The sequence below is a fragment of the Zootoca vivipara genome, chromosome 3 (assembly GCF_963506605.1).
Source record: "Zootoca vivipara chromosome 3, rZooViv1.1, whole genome shotgun sequence".
Lineage (NCBI taxonomy): Eukaryota > Metazoa > Chordata > Lepidosauria > Squamata > Lacertidae > Zootoca > Zootoca vivipara.
In genome coordinates this window covers 95,307,357-95,328,737 of record NC_083278.1, presented here as the reverse complement: position 1 = coordinate 95,328,737, position 21,381 = coordinate 95,307,357, and the positions used below count along the sequence as shown (strand labels likewise).

Sequence of the window (21,381 nt, the reverse complement as noted above, 5' to 3'; positions counted from 1 at the left end):
GAGCCGTGATTTTAAGCAAGGGTGCTTCTAGCCAAGAGAAGAAAAAGCCAGAAAATGCAGTCACAGATCTCTCACATCACGTTTAATCCGGCCCTTCTGAACCTGTGTTTCCCTGCGCCTAAAATGACACACTTTCTTCTTTCCTCCATCCACCCATCCTGGGAAAAAACAAACAGCGCAGTGCAAATGCACAGTTCACATACTACCTACCCCATTGCAATAAAAAAAATAAGTCATCTTCTCTGTGGACATTTTAATTTTGTTTTTGGATCCCTCTCACTGCACCCTCTGATTTCCAGGAGCTGCCCGGGTGTCTCTGTAGCATCCTTTTGTCACTACATGCAAGGCACGAATGGGTGCATGAAGAATGGCAAGGGTGGGTGCGTGGGGGAAGAAACCTCTCTTGCCTCGGACGAGGGCCTGAGGGTTGAGAAAGGCGAGGATCCCAGCAATCCCCGCGGGGAGGGGTTAGCAGAGAGCTCCACGTGGCCCCCAATGACATGGAAGAAAAGCATCCCCCGCTCTAGGGAGGGCGCACAAGCCTCGGGTGGATGGATGGATGGATGCTGGGTCAAGCCCCGCCCCCTTTCCCCGAGCCCGGACGTCCCATTGGCTGCGGAAGCAGCTTCGGCGTATCTGCCGAGGTGGGGGGCGGGGGGAGTGCCGTGTGCGCGTGCGGAAGCCGGCGAGGAGTTGCTAGAGGGGCGGAAAGCGTTGCGGAGCGAGGATGGGCGCTGCGTCCGTTGCTTAGCCCTCCTGGCCCTTCCGTGCTGCGGGGCGGGGTGGCAGCGGCGGGGAAACAGCGAGAGGCCCCTCGTGACAGAAGAGGGCTGGGTGGGGAAGGACGTGGGCGAAGGAGCGAGTGAGAGAGCTGGGCAGGGACGTGTGGGCGCGCGCGCAAATCCTCTTTTGTGTTGGAGGCTGGGAAGGGGAGCGAACCTGAGGCAGGACAGGTGGGGGGTGGGCGACCTTGACGTGTGAGGCTGGGGGGGGGGGCAATAGAGGCAATAAAAGGGGCTAGTCCCTTGGAGGGCGGGGAATAATCTTGCCTGTGTCTGGGATAGGGGTGTGTGTGTGTTTTGTGTGTGTGTGTGTGTCGGTATCTGTGGGTCAAAGGATAGGAGGGTGTGTTTTGGGTGTGTGTGTCTGGGGCAAAGGGTAGGAGTTTTGGGGAGTGTATCTGTGTTCTCTCTCTCTCTCTCTCTCTCTGTGTGTGTGTGTGTGTGGATCAAAGGATAGGAGAGTGTGTTTTTGGGGGTGTCTAGGGCACAGGATAGGAGTTTTGGGGGTATATCTTTATTTTGGTGGTGTATCTGTGGATCAAAGGATAGGAGAGTGAGTTTGGGTGTGTGTGACTGAGGGGAGAGGCTTTCTGGGTGGGCAAGGCACTGGGGAGGCCTCCAGTAGATCACCTGTGTGTGACCTGTGGGTGTGTTCAGGGGAGCCGGCTTGAAGGGGGTGGGGGACCCAGGCTTGAGGATGGGTGGGGATGGTGCTGACATGTCGGAGACAGGGGAAGGTGGGGAGGAGGGAGAGGGTGGGGAGGTTGTGGAGGTAGCCTTGATGCCTCCCCTGCACCAGAACGGGTGCCTCCCTGGCAGGGAGACAGAAAGGAGGAGCAGCAGCAGCTCGGCACCTCTGGTGTCGGTGAGCGATGTGGAGGTTGGAAGAGCTGTTGCATCTGAGGAGCACCCTGAGGCAGAAGCCATGCTCCCTGCTTCCACATCGGAAGTGAAGCTGATCCCTCGGCTGTCCAAGCGCAGGCTGGTAGTGCTGGTCATCTTCAGCTTGTACTCACTGGTGAACGCCTTCCAGTGGATCCAGTACAGTATACTGACCAGTGTCTTCACCCGTTATTACAACGTCTCCAACTCTCAAATAGACTGGCTGTCCATGACCTATATGGTGACGTACATCCCCCTGATCTTCCCTGCCACTTGGCTGCTGGACACTCGGGGGCTTCGCATCACTGCCTTGCTGGGATCTGGACTCAACTGCCTGGGTGCCTGGATTAAGTGTACCAGCGTTCAACCAAACCTGTATGTGGTCACGTTGATGGCTCAGATTGTGTGCTCCATAGCCCAGGTCTTTATTCTGGGGCTGCCCTCCCGCATTGCCTCTGTCTGGTTCGGGCCCAAGGAAGTGTCCACTGCTTGTGCTGTAGCTGTTCTGGGCAACCAGGTAAGAGGATGTAGAATGGAAGATGTTTGGGACAGGGGTGTGTCAGGGAGGGATGCTCATCAGGAGAATATCTGGAGAAATGCATTTGTAAAGGAGGAGGGAATCTTAAATGCAAAGGGCTAGAATTTTTGTGATTAGGGTGGAGTGGGAAGGCCTAGCAGTATATTTTGTTTGCGCCATGTAAGTTAGTTGCAGGTTGATGACAAGCAAAGCCCTGTCTGTAGTGGTGTGTCAAAGAAGCTTCGTCCATGGAGAATGATGTTTCAATATAATTATAACTTAAAACATTTATCCATGAGTTGTGAAAGACTTTGAAACTTAAGGCAGTAGCAGTCTCATTTCCATTAATCTGCCTACCACCCCAGTAATTGTATCCTGTGCAGTTTAATATAAAACAGTTCTGAATTATACAAAGATAAAACATTGTACAGTAAAAGCAGACAAGTGGTTTACAAGTTTTGACTACAAAGCTTCCATGGGTGTCTGTAGCATTTCTGAACTAAAGGCGTGAAGTAGCTTTGTAATGTTGTTTTTTTTTTGCAGTTAAACCACGTGCTTCAATTAATTCTGCTGACAGAGAATGGAAGAGAAATTCAGCTGTACACTTCCAGTGATTGCAGTATCAATAAAATAGAGACTCTGGTATATTTCAGCCAATGCCTTGATTGTTACCAATACAGTCATACCTCAGATTAAGTACGCTTTGGTTTGAGTACTTTCAGTTTAAGTACTCCGCGGACCCGTCTGGAATGGATAAATCCGCTTTCCATTACTTTCAATTGGAAAGTTCGCTTCAGGTTAAGTACGCTTCAGGTTAAGTACAGACTTCCAGAACCAATTGTGTACTTAAACCGAGGTACCACTGTATTCAGAGAAAGGCAACATCTTACAGAAATGCTAATATACGATAGCGCTATAGGAAACATACCGATAGAAATGGGATCACATAATTTCTCTGTTACCACTGATAAATGCCTTACATTTTAATTCAGTAATAATGGCCTATTTAAACACTATAGGTGTAGATAAATCCACCAGGACCTGTTCTCCTTCAGGTTAACAAAGGAACACTTTGGTTTCAAACATATATTTTTTTACTAGCATGTTACCGTATATGCATGTTTCGATTGCCAAACCTCGTTTTTACTTGGGTTGCTTTTTCCTTACAGCTAGGCACAGCAATCGGCTTCTTATTGCCACCAGTTTTAGTTCCAAACACAGCTGATGACTTGGACCTCATGGGACAAAACATCCGAATTATGTTCTATGGTACAGCAGCAGTATCCACGTTGCTTTTTATACTAGCAGCAGTGGGTAAGTAAAACATCTCTGTAAGCAGTTTTGTCAGAGCTGAAGAGAGCTTTCAAATAAAGGAAATCCAAGTCAGTCAAAGGCTATATACAGTATATCATAGATGAGCCTATGCTTGACAAAGCATTCCAATCCATTAAAAAGAATGAAATAGGAAAACAGTTAAAATAGCAACAGAGTAAATATTTTCACAGTACATAAAAAATACTGTTTGGAATGCTTTTTGCCTAGTTACGAAATTATTACCTGATTCCATTAACCACCTCCCCCTCTAAAATACATTCCTACAAGTTTTGCCTTAATGGCTATAGCTGCTTCACCACTTTCCTTTCTAGGGTTAAAAGGTAAAGGTAAAGGCGCCCCCATTAGGTCCAGTTGTGGATGACTCTGGGGTTGTGGCGCTCATCTCGCTTTATTGGCTGAGGGAGCCGGCGTACAGCTTCTGGGTCATGTGGCCAGCATGACTAAGCCGCTTCTGGCAAACCAAACCAGCGCACGGAAACACTGTTTACCTTCCCGCCAGGACGTGCTTTCAAACTGCTAGGTTGGCAGGAGCAGGGACCGAGCAACGGGAGCTCACCCCATCACGGGGATTCAAACCGCTAACCTTCTGATCGGCAAGTTTAACCCACAGCGCCACCCGTGTTACCTGCAGATAAAAAAGTGTAGCTTGACTTATCTTTTTCGCTTAACTCCGGGAATAGGAAGGGAGAAAATCCCAAAGTTTATGTTGGGCTCTCGTGAAACAGTCCTACCGGTAAATTCATTTTGTACCAGGTATTTGAAAGTATCTGCAGTGGGAATCTTGCCATCTTCTACTTTGAAAACCAACAACCCAGATGTATTTCTTTTTTGGGGTGTGCATTTCTCAGAAATAGGGCATAGATAAAGGGGACATTCAGACAAAAGAAGTTTGAACTGAAGAGGAATATAGAAGCAAGTAAATCATAGCTCTGCTTAAAAGAGAACAAATTCAATGTGATAGTTAGAAATGAGAACTGGGAGAAACAGATAAAATGTTACACTAGCTGAGAGCCTGGAGCAACATCTTAGTAACTCCAAAAATAAAAAAAAGTATAAATTTTGGATGCATTGAAAATAAACAGTTGCACTACTTGACAGCAAAGGAAATCATGAGAAGAAGCATGAAGAACAGGTTGAACTTAAGGGGAGGAATGAATCAAATATCTTCTGCTAGTTGGGAAAACACTGTTGCCTGTCTTGAAGCATGCTCTCTTTCTCTTTGTCAGATACGTGTGTGTGTGTGTGTAGATCAGTTTTATTGAACCTGGTGCCCCCTATACTGGACTACCAATCCTGTCATGCTTAACCATTGGCCATGCTGGCTGGGGCTGATGTTGTAGAGACACTGATGTTGTAATCAACAGAGACACTGATGTTGTAGTCCAACAACATCTGGAGGGGGCTAGTTTGGAAAAGGCTGAATTAGATAAATGATGGGAAAGCTACACCCTGTGACCTCATCCTCATCTCATGATTTGCATGGTGCTAATTACTATTTTGAGTAACAATAGCTGGTTTGCAAAACTTTTATGTCTGTGTCACCTTCTTCTTAGTGTTTAAGGAAAAACCTAAATACCCTCCAAGTCAGTCTCAGGCTGTTCTTCTGGATGTCTCGCCTGATGATTACTCCTACAAGCAATCAATGATCAACCTGTTCAGAAATGTTCCTTTTGTTCTTTTGTTGATCAGTTATGGTGAGTATATTGAACATCTTCATGTGTCTTGTATAACATAGTTGCCATAACACCCCCACCCCACCCAACGTACCTTACTATAGATTCATATATTAGGAGATAAATATTTATGCTACTATGTATTTTTTATTTTAAAATAAATCAATAAAATCTAACCATTATCAACTTTAAATGATAAAAATGGATGGCAAGAAGCAGATGACAATATAACAATGTCTTTATATAGTTTATTCAGTTATTCAACAATGATTTTCTTAATTTAAAATTTTTCTGTACAATCACTTCCATTTAGAGTCTATTCATATTGCTGAATACTTAGGTAGTATCTGATATTTTCCTTAACTATTGCAAAAAAGTTAGTAGATTCACACATCTTTTAAAAAAAACTTTTGTAAAGTCAATACCACATGTATACAAATATATTTAGCCTACATGTGGCAGCAAAGATTTGTTGTTAGATATAAAATACTTCTTTGGAAGTTCAGTAGAATTTTGTGTCATTCTTACTTTAAACTGGTGTTTTGTTTCGCTTTTCATGTACTCAAATAAAGTTTACATGTCTAATCAGATTATGGCCTTATACAGATTAATTAACTATGCTATGTTTGTAATAAACAAAAACAATATGAAGTGATCGGACTGTTTTTTTTTAGCCTTCAGATACCAATGATTCAAGTTTTCTCCTTTAAAAAAATAAAAATTAATTTTGCTTGATTTCATTTCAGTAACCATACCAGTACTTTAAACAATGTTATTTCTCATTGCAGGAATTATGACTGGGGCATTTTATTCAGTCTCAACTCTACTAAACCAAATGATAATAACTCACTATGAGGCAAGTTTCTTTAGAATGTCTGTTGATTAATTTATTCTCTTAAATAATTTCATGTCATGCTTGTTTCGGTTATCACTGTCAAATTAGGGTTGAGAGGGTCGTTTTGCTCAGGGCTGGAACAGATCTGAGCTAAGAAATCGGTGATTATATGTGTGTGTCATGCCTTGATGCAGTTTCCTGGCTGCAAACTAAGGGATAGTGCAATAGCACATATGAAGAAGGGGTAGAATCTTTGTGATGTTCGTAGCCACAAAAGAGGAGATTGAGCTTCTTGGGGAAGTCTTAAAGAGTAAAAATTAGTTCATCTTCTAGCCTATGAGCACATCTCCCAAATTTCCTGCAATTTTAAATACCGTATATTCCGGCGTACAAGACGACTGGGCTTATAAGACGACCCCCAACTTTCCCAGTTAAAATAAAGAGTTTGGGATATACTCGCCGTATAAGAAATATGACCCGGCGTATAAGACGACCCCTGACTTTTGAGAAGATTTTCCTGGGTTAAAAAGTAGTCTTATACGCAGGAATATACAGTACTTGAGTAGAACCTGCTTGTTCCTTTTGTGATTTTTTTTAAAAAAATGTTGCTTGGCTTCTACACATTTTAAAATCACTGCACTTATAAGCAAGTAGCCTGATTTTAATGCTGTCATGGGATCTGTTAGAATTGGAAGCGATCGAAAACTTTAAAACTACAAAGTGAAAACTATGACACTGGCAGGCTGCTTCCTGTTCCCAACATTTATTTCATTGATTTGAGTACATTGAAATGTCTTTATAGTCTGGATTAACCCATCTGTGAAAAGCTCTAGCACAGGCTTCCTCAATCTTGGCCCTCCAGATGTTTTTGGCCTACAACGCCCATGATCCCTAGCTAGCAGGACCAGTGGTCAGGGATGATGGGAATTGTAGTCTCAAAGCATCTGGAGGGCCGAGGTTGAGGAAGCCTGCTCTGGAAATTATTATTTTTTACACTTAGCTGCAGCAGCGATGTTTACTTAGATTTTGGCTTTTCTAATAAGTTTGTGTGCACTGTAGTAAAGTGGGCGTCGCTTATAGATACTTAAACAACAATGTTATTCCAAGGGAGAAGAGGTGAATGCAGGAAGGATCGGCCTGACTCTTGTGGTAGCTGGAATGGTGGGCTCAGTTATTTGTGGCTTGTGGCTGGATTACACCAAAACATACAAGTAAGTGTGCAAGTGAGAAACCATATAGTAAGGCTTACTTTACCATCATTATGGGGTGAATGGTATTGATTTAGTTATTTTGGAACTTACTGAATTTTGGACCTTGAACTGATGATGATCTTAAGTTGGCCTACATCTGGTAGCTGGTTTTTATTCCTTCGTGACTCAACATGTTTTAAATACACGTGGATTGGGATTTTTGTTTAATTCTTTTACAAAAATAAAATCTCTAGTGCTGTCTTCACCAAAGTAAATAGATTCACCGAAGTCCAACCCCCTTGGCAGGGGGCTGGACTGGATGGCCAACTCTATGATTCTATGATCCTACGAAAGCTACCTGGAACTTCCCACCATTAGAGAAGGGGAAATTAGTAAATAAGCTGCTTGCCCATCACTTTCTGAGGCCCTCCCTCATCTTCCCCCTGTTGTCTCAGTGGTGGGCGCCAGCTTTGTGAGGAAGCCTGTGGTTGAAGTGTGGTCCAGAGAATGGTAAAGAGAATACAGTATTAAGTGAAATATTTCAAATTCCTATGGGCCCCCTATTTTCTTTATTGAATTATTTGTTGGGAACTAACGATGATGTTAAACGATAAGGAAAGGTGTACTGAAGCAATAAATAAGCGGAATTCAGTAATTCAACATATAAAGGGAGCTTGGAATGTAAGGAAGTAAGGTAGATTATGTGCTACAGGACAATTTTAAGCTTTGAATAATGCCATACAAGTTAACTTTTAAGATACAAAAATATGTTTTACTTAGTGCAACCCAAGCTGATCAACATTTGTATGTGGGCTTGTAGTCAATGTGTTTTTGGTGTGACTTGTAGCTAACACTTTTTTGCTATTAAGCTTCTTTTTTGTATGGTTTAAATATCATAAATTTCATGCTAACAAAGTGTGTCAGCCCCTTCCAAGAGAGACTTGTCAGACTCCCTCATTAATAGCGTTTAATTAATTAATTAATTAATAAATATATAAAATCAAAATAAGAACAATAATCCAATAACACCCCCTGAAAAGGAGCCACATTTTAAAAGGTTATAGGATGTCAATCAGGTCAACCAAAGGCCTGGTTTTAAAGGAACATTTTTGCCTGGTGCCTAAAAGTATATAATGAAGGTGCCAGGTGAACTTCCCTGGGGAGAGCATTCCACAGATGGGGAGACACTGCAGAGAAGGCCTGTTCTCCTGTTGCCACCCTCTGGACCTCTTGAGGAGGAGGCACATGAAGGAGGGCCTCAGAAGATGATCTCAGGGTAGGTTCAAGTGACAGGTTAAGAGAGCTGTTTGAGATGGCATTTATTTCTATAGATAATCAGTTGTCCCTAGGCCCTGTCTAACCATACTGCATTCCTGCTTTGCTAATATTATTGGTGTTTATTGTGGTTTTGCTGTGGTCCATGGGGGTCACGAAGAGTCGGACATGACTAAACGACTAAACAACAACAACAACAACAACATTGTGGTTTTTATATTGTCTGTATCCTGAGGGATGGGAAGGTACGTTGACCAAGTAGAATAAGACTGTGACAGCCAGTCCTGAGACAAAGCAGGGAAGTGACAGGTTGTCACTGAAATGTAGTGCTGTGCACATGTGTTTGAACTGCAAAGTAGCTTGGTTTTAAACTGTAGCAAAAAGAATAATACTGATGTGATCTGAACTTGACGGCATTGTGTTTTCTTCTTCCTCTGTTTACAGGCAGACTACATTAGTTGTGTACATCCTCTCATTTGTTGGGATGGTTGTATTTACATTCACCTTGGACTGTGGACACCTCGTAGTTGTGTTTGTGACTGGCGGAGTGCTAGGGTATGGACCCACAGATTACTAAAATACACTGATGTATTATAATGCAGGTTTAATTAAATCTCTTAGGTGTTATTGATCTAAGCCATGCAGTGGACTTAAGTTACTTAAACCAACTGATTTCACTGGGTCTAATAACTTTATGTTTAAAAGAGTTGCGAGCTTTCCGGCGCCCCTATGTATTCCCTGTGGATGAAAAATACCTGCTTTTCACACATGGTCTTCATAACAACTGTTGCTCATTTGAACTTTGGGTTTCTATGGCAGCTTCTTCATGACTGGTTACCTCCCCCTTGGCTTTGAATTTGCCGTGGAAATTACGTACCCTGAGTCAGAAGGCACCTCATCAGGGCTTCTGAATGCTTCAGCGCAGGTAACAACGGGCTGTTTTGTAAAACTAATCTGCTCCAGTAACTAATGCCGGATGCATGATATAGTAGCTAGTATTTAAAATGCTTTCAAAAATCGCAGCATCTTCCTTAAAAGGCGGTATCAGGCTCAGAGTCTGCAGTATTCCTGTTGAAAACATCTGCGTGTTGCAGATATGATGGCATAGCAGATGCTCTGCCACTGACTTGCGGCCCTCCCCCATTTTATTCTTGTTTCCCTGTCCTCATGTCCCTGCCTTTTCTACTTGGGAGTGTAAGGTGGCTGTTTACTCAGCAACCCACTTCCCACCGGGGCCGTGGGAGGATTGTAGGGTGCCCCCCCCCCCACACCTTGCACAGTTGCACAGATCTGCAGGGATGAAAGAAGCCCTAGGCTTCCTTTTGTACAGGGAGACTATTCCATGATCATCTCTGAGAGTGTTGGGTAAATTAAAAATCCACAAATGTGGAATGGAAGAAAACACAATTGACAGGACAGCTAATGTGGTAATTGACAAGTATAGCTAGTATAGTGTATATACATTGTCTCTAAATAGCATACCTAGAGAATGCAGAATTGAAACACTACCCCAGGTGGTACAGTAGGCCAGTGCATTTGACTATTAACCTTAGAACAGGCCAAACTTCGGCCCTCCAGATGTTTTGGACTACATTTCCCATCTTCCCCAACAACCACTGATCCTGTTAGCTAGGGATCATGGGAGTTGTAGGCCAAAACATCTGGAGGGCCGCAGTTTGGGGATGCCTGCCTTAGAAGCTTAGTGATTTGAGCCCAGCAAGGGTTGGCTGTGGGCAGGATTCCTGCATTTCAGCGGGTTGGACTAGATGGCCCTTGGGGGTCCCGTCCAACTTTACAATTCTATGATTCTATGAAATTCATTTCTGGCAGGCTCCTGAAAAGGCTTCTACTGCAGCTTTCATAAAATCAATAACAGCCAAGGCAGGCAGCCCTTGCCCTTAGGCTTACACGTTAATAGACACAACACAACAGGCAATATGTGAAAAGGAAATAAAGGCAACTAGGGCACCAGTTTGTAGGAATACAAAATTCTTACATTGACCAGCTCAAGTGAAAACCATCCAAAAGTGAAGAAAAATTTAGCTAGTCTCTCAGCAGAGCTGATGACCTTGCCCTGTTTCTTATCTCCCTCTGCTGCAACACAACCACTGTGAAGAAACACCATGCAAGTTTTAACTGTGATAGTATTGTAGTGAAGATACTCTGTATTGAGAAGCAATCTGAAATTCCTTCTTATGGTCTATTTACAGATATTTGGGATTATCTTTACGCTGATTCAAGGAAAGCTCACAACAGATTACAATCCCCGTGCAGGAAACATTTTCCTCTTTGTATGGATGTTTATAGGTATCATTTTAACAGGTAACGAGTTGGCTTTCTTTCTCAATTAGTGTCTAAATGTATTTTCTTCTTACTGGAATAGTGTGCAGTCCATCCCAAAGGCCTGATTCATTCATATTTTATTTCTGTTTTATTAATTTGAAACATTTCTATCCTGTTGTTGTTGTTTGGTCGTTTAGTCGTGTCCCCCATGGTTGTTACCCCATGGACCATAGCACGCCAGGCACTCCTGTCTTGCACTGCCTCCCACAGTTTGGTCAGACTCATGTTGGTAGCCTTGAGAACACTGTCCAACCATCTTGTCCTCTGTCATCTTCTCCTTGTGCCCACCATCTTTCCCAACATCAGGGTCTTTTCCAGGGAGTCTTCTCTTCTCATGAGGTGGCCAAAGTATTGGAGGCTCGGCTTCAGGATCTTCCCTTTAAGTGAGCAATCAAGGCTGATTTCCTTCAGAATGGATAGGTTTGATATTCTTGCAGTCCATGGGACTCTCACGAGTCTCCTCCAGCACCATAATTCAAAAGCATCAATTCTTCGGCGATCAGCCATCTTTAAGGTCCAGCTCTCACTTCCATACATCACTACGGGAAAACCATAGCTTTAACTATATGGACCTTTGTCGGCAAGGTGATGTCTCTGCTTTTTTAAGATGTTCTCTAGGTTTGTCATTGCTTTCCTCCCAAGAAGCAGGCGTCTTTTAATTTCGTGACTGCTGTCACCATCTGCAGTGATCATGGAACCCAAGAAAGTAAAATCTCTCACTGCCTCCATTTCTTCCCCTTCTATTTGCCAGGAGGTGATGGGACCAGTGGCCATGATCTTAGTTTTTTATGTTTAGCTTCAGACCATATTTTGCACTCTCCTCTTTCACCCTCATTAAAAGGTTATTTAATTCCTCCTCACTTTCTGCCATCAAGGTTGTGTCATCTGCATATCTGAGGTTGTTGATATTTTTTCCTGCAATCTTAATTCCGGCTTGGGATTCATCTAGTCCAGCCTTTTGCATGATGAATTCTGCATATAAGTTAAATAAGCAGGGAGACAATATACAGCCTTGTCGTACTCCTTTCCCAATTTTGAACCGATCAGTTGTTCCATATTCAGTTCTAACTGTAGCTTCTTGTCCCACATAGAGATTTCTCAGGAGACAGATGAGGTGATCAGGCACTCCCATTTCTTTAAGAACTTGCCATCTGTTCATTCAGCAAATTGACTTTTTGGTCTATGTGTTTCTACAGCTTGGGTCTAGACTCCCATTCATTCCCCACTATAGGCAAGCGGTTCATAATTCTTTGGGTGTGTATAAATTTAGCCTGGTGGAAACTAGAAATCTGCAATATTAGTGTTTAATATCAAAGATAACATCAATATGTTTAGGGAAGTTTTTAAATGACTGATGTTTTAATGTATTTTTTATCTTTTGTTGGAAGCCGCCCAGAGTGGCTGGGGAAACCCAACCAGACGCGCGGGGTAGAAATAATTTTTTTATTATTATTTTAGCTCCTCCTCTTCCAGCCTGCAGCACATTAGTCTCCAGAAACATGACATTTTTTTAAAAAAAAATGAAAGCTGACGTTTTCAGAGTGCTGAGTCCTGCACCATTGTCAAATTTGACCCTCGTTTCAGCATCCAGGGCTGTTAACTGCTGCATGGTTCAGCCTGGAACTTGTCTGAAAATCACAGTTGTAGACTGAGAAACAACAGCTAGGAATAAGGCAGGTATCATGTGTTCTGCAAGAGCAATCATGATGTTAGTCTTTTGCTGCAAAAGCAATAGTCTCATAGCACCTTAAAGACCAACAGAATTTATCCTGCAAAAATATGCACTGCAGTGAATGTGCTGGTATTCATATACTTCTTTTCTTTCCTCCTTTTTTAGCTTTAATCAAATCAGATTTGCGAAGGCACAATGTGAATTCAGGGATAAGTGTTGACATTAAATCTGTAAGTAGTTTTAATCTTTTAATTTGCTGGCATAATCGACCACTAATACCTGGCACTCGGCATTAGACTGCTGAACACAATGTTGTTAGAGTTCTGGTTGCTTTGAGTAGCAGATTTCAAGTTCAGCTTGCCATTATTTAAAAGAGCTTTGCGGTTGGACTCCCCCCCCCCCGGTGATAATTTTTTATTAGTTTTCAATTACAGTCCAATAATAGCCTCATTATAACAATACCAATTTATAATACAATTATTAATATCAATAATTCAAATACCGAATTATATACAGTGGTACCTCGGTTTACAACTACACTTGGTTCCAGAAGTCTGTTCTTAAACTGAAGCGTACTTAAACTGAAGCGAACTTTCCCATTGAAAGTAATGGAAAGTGGATTAATCCGTTCCAGACGATGAAAAACACCCCCTAAAACAGCAATTTAACATGAATTTTACTGTCTAATGAGGCCATTGATCCATAAAATGAAGGCAATAATCAATGTACTGTACTATAAAATAAATCAGACAGTATTTTAGGTAGGGAAAAATATTTTAGGTGGAAAAAATTAACATTTATTTCTTACCTGGGCTGATGATAGTCATTGTTTGAATGGGGGCTCAGGGTTCTCTTCCACAATCACAATGCCTTCGCGGAGGCTGGGCCTTCACTCTGATGCCTCCACAGAGGCCTCCGTAGGCCTCGGAAACCTCGGTTTACTTACTTCCAGGTTACAATCGTTCGTAAACTGAAAATTCATAAACCGAGGTGTTCGTAAACCGAGGTTCCACTGTAATTTAGCTAAAGTGGCCCTCCCATGTGCCAGATTTGATGGTTTGATGGTTTGACGGTTTTCTTTTTTTCTGCATTCCAAAATCTTAATTCGTTTCAATTACATTCCGGTCATGATAATAATCCCTTATACAACAACTGCAATATTAATAACTTCTATTCGTGTCGACACATTGAATGATTTATAAAACTGCAAGTGAGGAACTCAAACTATATCCTTGTTCTTCCTGTGTGTGGCAATTATTCTGTCCGTGGTGTTTCTGACACTGGTAGCTTATTGTCCCAAGTTACTCAGAGGAAGCAAGGAGTAGTGGCACTTCTTTCTTAACGATCCACCTACAAAAGAGAGAGCTGCATGGACTCGTCTCAGTAATATCGTAATCAAAGGAAAATGGTTGCGTGTAAAGTAATCAAAACATCATAGAACATTGCACACAAAACAAGCAATCCAATAGCCTTTCCCAAATCATCTACAAGGCACGTAGAGAACTCTCATACTTAATCAGTGAGAAAGCTCCAAAATATAAGGCACTTCTGTCTTTGTGGACTCACTTTGATACCCATTATCACCAGCTGAATCAGATACTAGAATTAACAATGCTAGTTTTAGGAGCTGGAATAATTAATGGCCCAAGCAAGAGGTTTATTTGCTTTTTCCTTATATCTCCATTCTTCAGAATTTGTAACTGGAAGTTGTAGAGGAGCCTGTCTTTCTAAGCCCCCCTACTCATATTCTGTTCAAGCTAGTTTTCACTATTGATTTCTAAAATTACGATTATTGTAGTCTCAGAGCCCAGGCAACCCTGTCAAGAATGGATTGAAACAAAATAAAAAAAAATTCCTTCCAGCAGCACCTTAGAGACCAACTAAGTTTGTCATTGTTATGAGCTTTCTTGTGTGTGTTTATTTTGTTTCAACTACGTCAGACCAACACGGCTACCTACCTGTAACAAGAATGGATTGAATCAGCCATCAATTTTATTTTTTTCTCACAGATGTCAGTTGACGGTCCTACAGAAGATGAACTGAGTAAAACCGCATCGAAAAGCCAGTCTGAATTAAAAATTTAGGATGGAAGAGAGAAGTGCCAGAGACTCATAATTTTCAAGTTAGACCAAGCAGAAGCTACTTGAGAGATAGATAACAAGAACTGTCTCAAAGTAATGTGTTTGCAGTCATAATCATGCAGTACTGCTTATCGATGAACTCAAGATACACATACTGTCCACTCTGCTGAAGGCACCTTGCTAATTTTATGGCAACTTATTTATAGCGGGTTTCTTAACTTTTATTTATTTTTTTAGTTGTGCAGTTTAAGATCTCCAGCAACCTGCCATTCCTTTGTGGAAGCTGTGTAGTTTCAGCAGAGACGGAAAAATGCAATCCTAAACATACTGTGGGATACACAATTGAACAACTGCAGCAGTTCTTACTTCCAAGTCAGTATGCATAGTGCTGTAATGTAAACTAGGGATGGGGAAAACTGTGGCACTCCTAGATGCTGTTGGACTTCAACTTCCATTGCCCCTGACCAGTGGTGATACTGCCTAGGGCTACTGGGAACTGGAATCCAATGTCATTTTTTGGGGGGGGGGCACAGGTCCTGATCTATGCTGCAAAGGAACTTGAGTACTGTGGCAAGTACAAATAAGTTCTGATTAAAAGCTGCACAACTAATTAATCCACACATCTTTTATATGAAAGCGTGCTCGAAGATTAGCATGAATTAAAGGAGCATTTTACACCTTTTTTTTATTGTAAATATATTGGAAATTTTAATCCACCACTTCTATAGGAAGTGGAATTTCCTCCAGCACAACACGCAGTATACTTAATTCAGATTTTGAATGTGTTATACTGTAGTTTCGGTTCGCCATTTCTGTTGGCCTTGAAAGGATTATAGTTTATGAAACCTCTTGTGTTTAAATACAGATGTGGGAGCTTCATAAGCTCATACTTTCTGGAAATATTTAACATCCTGGTTTTTGTTTTGTTTTGTTTTTGAGAGTCTGGATTTCTGAGCTACAAAACCAGATCCTCATCTGTCCTTATTTTTTTCCTTTGCATTTTGAAAATGCAGCTGTGTTTTTCTTAATGTTTGAACGGTGGAAAAAAGCATTGCCAGACCGTACAAAGGCACATACTTGCAGCCATTCTTCATTTGTGTGTCTATATGTTTGTTAGTGAAAAGTAATGGGCAAATAAAAGTATTGCAAGAGCACAAAGTGAATGTTTATCTACTGCTTCACCTGGTTAGAGTCGTTTGCAGGTTTATAATATTGTGCCTTTTCCTGCTGAATCATGTAGCAAATGAATCTGGCCTCAGATTTGTGCTTTATGCCCTCTTGTGAAGTTAAGGAAAAACTTGAAAGTATATATTCAGCCTCTGCTGCTTGCTGATTTGGTGGAAATTTTTGTGTGTCCATTGGAGAAATATTTTGTCTGTTAAATGTTCTTCCTTCATGTCACTTGAATACAACTTGCTTGGTAGTAAATGGTGGTTACCTTTTTAGATCTCTCTTTGCTTTAAAGGAAAGAGGAAAGTGAAAAGTTTGCTGTCTTTGAGCCCACGCATGCTGCTACCCTTGATTCTCAAATATATGAGAATGGTTTCAGTAACATTATTTTCATCCACAACATTGTGTCCTATAATTTAAAAGTAAAAATGCATGACCCAACTAAAGTATGCATGACCTAACTAAAACAAGATCCTCAAGTCTTACTTGATTGCACTGAACAAAAGTTAAGTACATCCTTCTTTGGAAATCAGTGGGATGTAAAAGTGCTTTAACTGGCTGAATCATGTCCCCCCATTCCTGATTTAATTCAGGAATACTTTTAAAAACGAAAAGAACACAAAACTAGATCCCGAAACTAGATCCTAAAGTCCCTCTCGGCCCCATCAGTGGGACATACGGGATATCTGTCCAATGTGCTGTGTCATTAGTTGCTAAGCAACTTCTTCCATGGCTTCGGTGAGAAGGCAATAAAAACTTTGCCTTGTCCTTTTAGTATTGCCCTTGACACGGTTACTTCATTTTAGTATCAATCATTTATAATGAGAACAACATATGAATAATATGTACAAATCATTAACAAGCAGTTCTGCAGGGTTTTTGATAGCTTTCTCAACAGGCATCTGTGGATAGCTGCTTTTTTGTTCAAGGAAACAAGTTGGGGCAGGGGGTTAGATCCCTTGGCATGACCACAAATATTGGGATGTTCTGCTAGAGAGAATGCTACTTTATGCAGGGGTGCCTCCATGACAGAACTTCATTAAGGATCACATTTTGGCCACCCGATCCATGCTTATTCACCATTATGACCTGGATTTGAAATCTTGCTTCGATGCCATGTTGGAAGGGCTGTTCTTCAGTCATCTGGTGGTCCAGTATTATGAAGGCTTCACTTCACTGCTGGATTGCACAGAGACTATGAAGAAGGGAGGCCACTCCTTAGCTGTAACTAGCTTTCTTCAAGTGGTCATCTACATAAGTTACACATCCACCCAACCTTCCTTCCTTTGTTCATAGCTGCCAAGTCTCCCGCTGAAAAATGCGGGATCAGCAGCGGCGCGGCACCGGAAGTCGCTTCTACACATGTCTACAGCAACTTCCGGTGCCGGCGGCGCCCAATTTCTGGTGCTCATACATGGGTAGCGCGGCACCGGAAGTCGCTTCTATGCATGCCCGGACATGCGTAGAAGCAACTTCCGGTGCTGCTCTGTCTGATTTTCAGTTCCCAGGCATGGGCAGAGCGGCACTGGAAGTCGCTTCTACGCATGTCCGGACATGCATAGAAGCGACCTCCGGTGCCGCGCTACCCATGTATGGGCACCGGAAATCGGGCAGCGCCAGGACCCAAAATGGAGCCTCCCTGGCAGGTAGGAAATCCAGGGGATTTATGGGATTTTTTCCAATCTGGGCTGCCAGTGGGAAACGGTTTAAAATACGGGGTTTCCCTGTGAAAAACGGGAGACTTGGCAGCTATGCCTTTGTTGCTGCTGGTGTCTTGTCTATGTTTCTGAGTACTCTAATCACTGGGTTGAAGGAACCATGTGGAAATGTGTTTCCCCTATCATTCAGCATGTGCAGGGAAGGAGTTCTCAAGGGTCAGGTAAGTGCAGAAGCTCTTGCAGCTTGACTAAAGCTCTAGAATATTCTGTGGATGGTTTGTGCCAGTGCAGAACCCTCTTATGGTAGAACGTACAGGTAAACCATCTTTCTTTTGTTGCATAACAGCCACCTCTGCTTTTAGATTTAGTGAACTATGAAGGCAGACAGCTTGTAATTTTACTAAATATTTAGGAGTATCCTGTTATGTTTTGGTTAGCTTTTCCTAGTCTTGGCACAAAGGATGCATTGGGTGTATCAAATTAAGCTTTGTTCAGAATAGCCCCATTTAAATTGATGGACATGGCTAGCTGGGTCCAGTAATTGCCGTGGCTGTTTTACCATGTAGAACCATAGCTGCCAAGTTTTCCCTTTTCTCGCGAGGAAGCCTATTAAGCATAATGGAATTTCCCTTAAAAAAAGGGAGAACTTGGCAGCTATGTGTAGAACTTAATAGGATGCAACCAACTGTCTCGTTATAATAGACACGTACTGACGCGCAGTGTAAATTAATAACACAGAGTTTTCTTCAGTAAAAGAATAAAAGCTTTACTGAGTTAAAATAAACTTGTTTGCAAATAACAGCATAGTGAACAGAAGATTAAACTAGCTTCAGAGCATACACAGAGTTTCCCATTGAGCACACACACAGACTGAGGCTGACTGACTGAGAGAAAAATCAAAAAAATTCCTTCAGTAGCACCTTAAAGACCAACTAAGTTTATATTTTGGTATGAGCTTTCGTGTGCATGCACACTTCTTCAGATACACGAGAGAGACACTGAGTCTGCCTGCAAGCAGCTACAATACGTACTTATACAGAGAATGAGTCATCCTCAAAATGAGTCTCAGTGATTCAAGCACGCTAAATGATTCTGCAGCTTTTCAGCATTTCACAACATTTCTAGACTCCTTTATTGCTTCTGCTCTCAAATACCTTTGTCACATGACACATACCAACATGCAGGTATTATCTATAGCTGTAATTCCACATGCTGCAGAAATCCCATCAATTTTTTTTTATAAAAAAAATATTTCCTATAGGTGGAATTCAATTGTTATGCTATTTACAATGTTCTGTTTGCCCAAGCATATTGGCTTGGCAGGTGAAATGATCTCCCCTCCCCCCACCTGCTGTTTCCAACCCCACCCAGCCAACTTTTTCTGGTGGGGAGGTGTTGCCCTTCTGTTCATTAAGTGAATCCCACCATAAATGTAGGGGGATATTTTTTTTTTTTTTGGAAGGAAACATTCCTTTTCTGCCATCTCTTCCCTTGGAACATCTTTCATAAGAGAGATAGCTTTACAGCTAAGCTTGTTATATAAATTTTAAAAGGCCAATTTTTGACACACACCCCCAAAAGCCACCTTAAAAAATCACCATACCTTTAGTATGACATTAGGAGCTTAAAATAAGTTAGTTTCCTTCCAGAATTAACCTTAAAACCTTAATCCTGCTAAATCCCCTGTTTTATGTCTTTTGCCAAATTGCAGAGTTGCCTTCTGAAAAGCTTCCAAATAAGTTTGACCTGGCAGAATGCCTGTGGGGATTTTTAAAACCAAGTGTTCCTTGTAATGAGGGCTTAATGGCAGCTACAACAATGGTTCCCTGTTGGGACTGCGCAAGTTCTTCCCTGGGACTTCAGGTATACATTGGCAAATTATATTCTGGATTACATAAAAAATAAAAAGGGAGGAAATGTGCTGCATAGTTTCAATGAGCAAACTTATTTGCTATCTAAATAATTGTAGGTTAGTGGGGAGCTGGCGCTACATTGCTTATATACTTAGCAATATGGGATGATTTTGCATCATTTCAATTCACAAGGGAATCTATGGGCAAATCTATGAGCTTAGAAAAACTGGCGTTTAAGTTCTCTTGCTGGGATCCATAGAACTGCTTAGCTGGTTGTACTAGCTCAGTGGGATTTTTCTTTTTACCTCCAGAATGTATCTGAAACTAATTTTGAAGTTCCCCTCTAGTTCATAACCACTTTTTTATGTAGCTTAGGTTGCTTCTGTTTGAGAAAAACAAATATAAAGCTACTTGGCTTGAAATTCAGGGTTCTTGGAAGCCTGACCCCTCTCCTTTGATTACTTGGCAGGATTCTATTGGCTCAGGGCTGGCCCACCCATGATGCACATAGCTGCCAGGTTCCGGATAGAAAAATCCGGGACCAGAAGCGGCGCGGGACTGGAAGTCGCTTCTACGCGATTTCCGGACACGCGTAGAAGCAACTTCCAGTGCCGCTCCACCCATTTCCAAAATGGCCGTGGCGCCAGAAGTCACTTCTACCTATGTCCGGGAGTGCGTAGAAGTGACTTCCGGTGCACTGTGCCCATTTCCAAAATGTCTGCAGTGTCAGAAGTCGCTTCTATGCACTTCCGGACATGCATAGAAGCAACTTCCGATGCCGGCACCGCCCGATTTCCAGTGCCCATACATGGCCAGAGCGGCACCAGAAACATGGCTGCCAGCAGGAGCTGCTTTCTGGGGGATTTACGGGATATAAGTCCATTCGGGAGACCAGCGGGAAATAGTAAGAAAATACGGAGGTTTCCCGGGAAAAACGGGGTACTTGGCAGCTATGATGAGGCAAGATGAAGCAAATTCTTCAGGCGGCAGAATCCACAGGGGCAGTAGATCCCTATGTTGATCTTTATTCCCTCCATGTTCCTGGGTATAGATCTTCACTCATCCCTTCTTCCCTAGAAGGGAGGTGTGCACCATTTTGTGGTTCACCTCAGATGCCAACATGTATTGGGCCGGCCCTGTACCTGTTGGATAGTTAAACTCAGCATCTCTAAAACATGCCAGCTTTCAAGTACTGGGAGAAGTCCTTTCAACAAAATAGTGGGTCCAAAATCTTCCTACTGAGGGTCTCCATTACGGCCTCTTAGGGACTCATTTTCCTTTCACTATCTTATGTGGAATCCATACTTTCTCAAGTTTGGGCCTTCTCAAATGTGCAATGTCTGAGTGATCCATTGAGGTATAAGTGGGTAGATTTTTGCCTTGTTAGTTCCCCCCCCCCTAATTTCATCTACATTGGGGATGGTGTGGAGCTCTGCTTATTGGGCACTGCTGTGGGTGAAAGCGAGGCAGGATATATTTTTTAACCCTTCACCCCACAGCCACTGTGCTCCCCCCAATCTGCTTTGGAGGTTTGGGGGAACCCTTCACAACAAGCATGGACGGTGGAGCTGGGTCCTATCAGGGAAAGGAGGAATGTTCTGGAATCTCCTATAACTACTGTATAAACTTGAACAGCTTTAACACAATGTATTTATAATCTTGGAATCTACTATGGCAATCATTGTATCAGATGTTGGTTCAAGTTCCTCATGTTGTGTATCCTCAAAGAACCTGATGTTGACCCCAGTGCTCTCTGCTAGATCTTGTCTTCATAACCTTATTTTCCACCCAAGCAAACCCAGCTTCAGAGCAAGCCTCTCAACTACATTGTGTGTACATTTTTGATGTGGGTAATATGCAACAAACAGTTAAAACACAGTACTGTATGTCCAGACAGCCTTCACGGACCTGGGGCCCTCCAGATGAATAACAATAAATAAATAAAAATACAGCTTCCCTCAGCTCCAGCTAGCATGGCCACGTTGACTGAGGTGGATGAGAATTGTAGTTCAAGGCATCCGGGTTCATGAAGGCTGTGGAGAAATGCTGATGTGCTTGCTGTCCGGGAGTCCTTTGGGAGGAAGTGTGGGGTAGTAATTCAATAAATAAGAATAA

At 42.3% G+C, this 21,381-nt stretch overlaps 1 protein-coding gene across 1 annotated transcript; it reads left to right on the top strand.

Annotated features, from left to right (window-relative positions):
* Positions 1-1,009: 1,009 nt before the first annotated feature.
* On the top strand, positions 1,010-16,027 carry FLVCR1 (FLVCR choline and heme transporter 1). The gene is made up of 10 exons (XM_035111292.2): positions 1,010-2,181; positions 3,351-3,495; positions 5,070-5,210; positions 5,978-6,045; positions 7,132-7,235; positions 8,934-9,044; positions 9,309-9,414; positions 10,700-10,811; positions 12,670-12,734; positions 14,514-16,027. The coding sequence occupies exons 1-10, from the start codon at positions 1,480-1,482 to the stop codon at positions 14,586-14,588; spliced, it is 1,629 nt and encodes a 542-aa protein (XP_034967183.1). The 5' UTR covers positions 1,010-1,479; the 3' UTR covers positions 14,589-16,027.
* Positions 16,028-21,381: the final 5,354 nt, after the last annotated feature.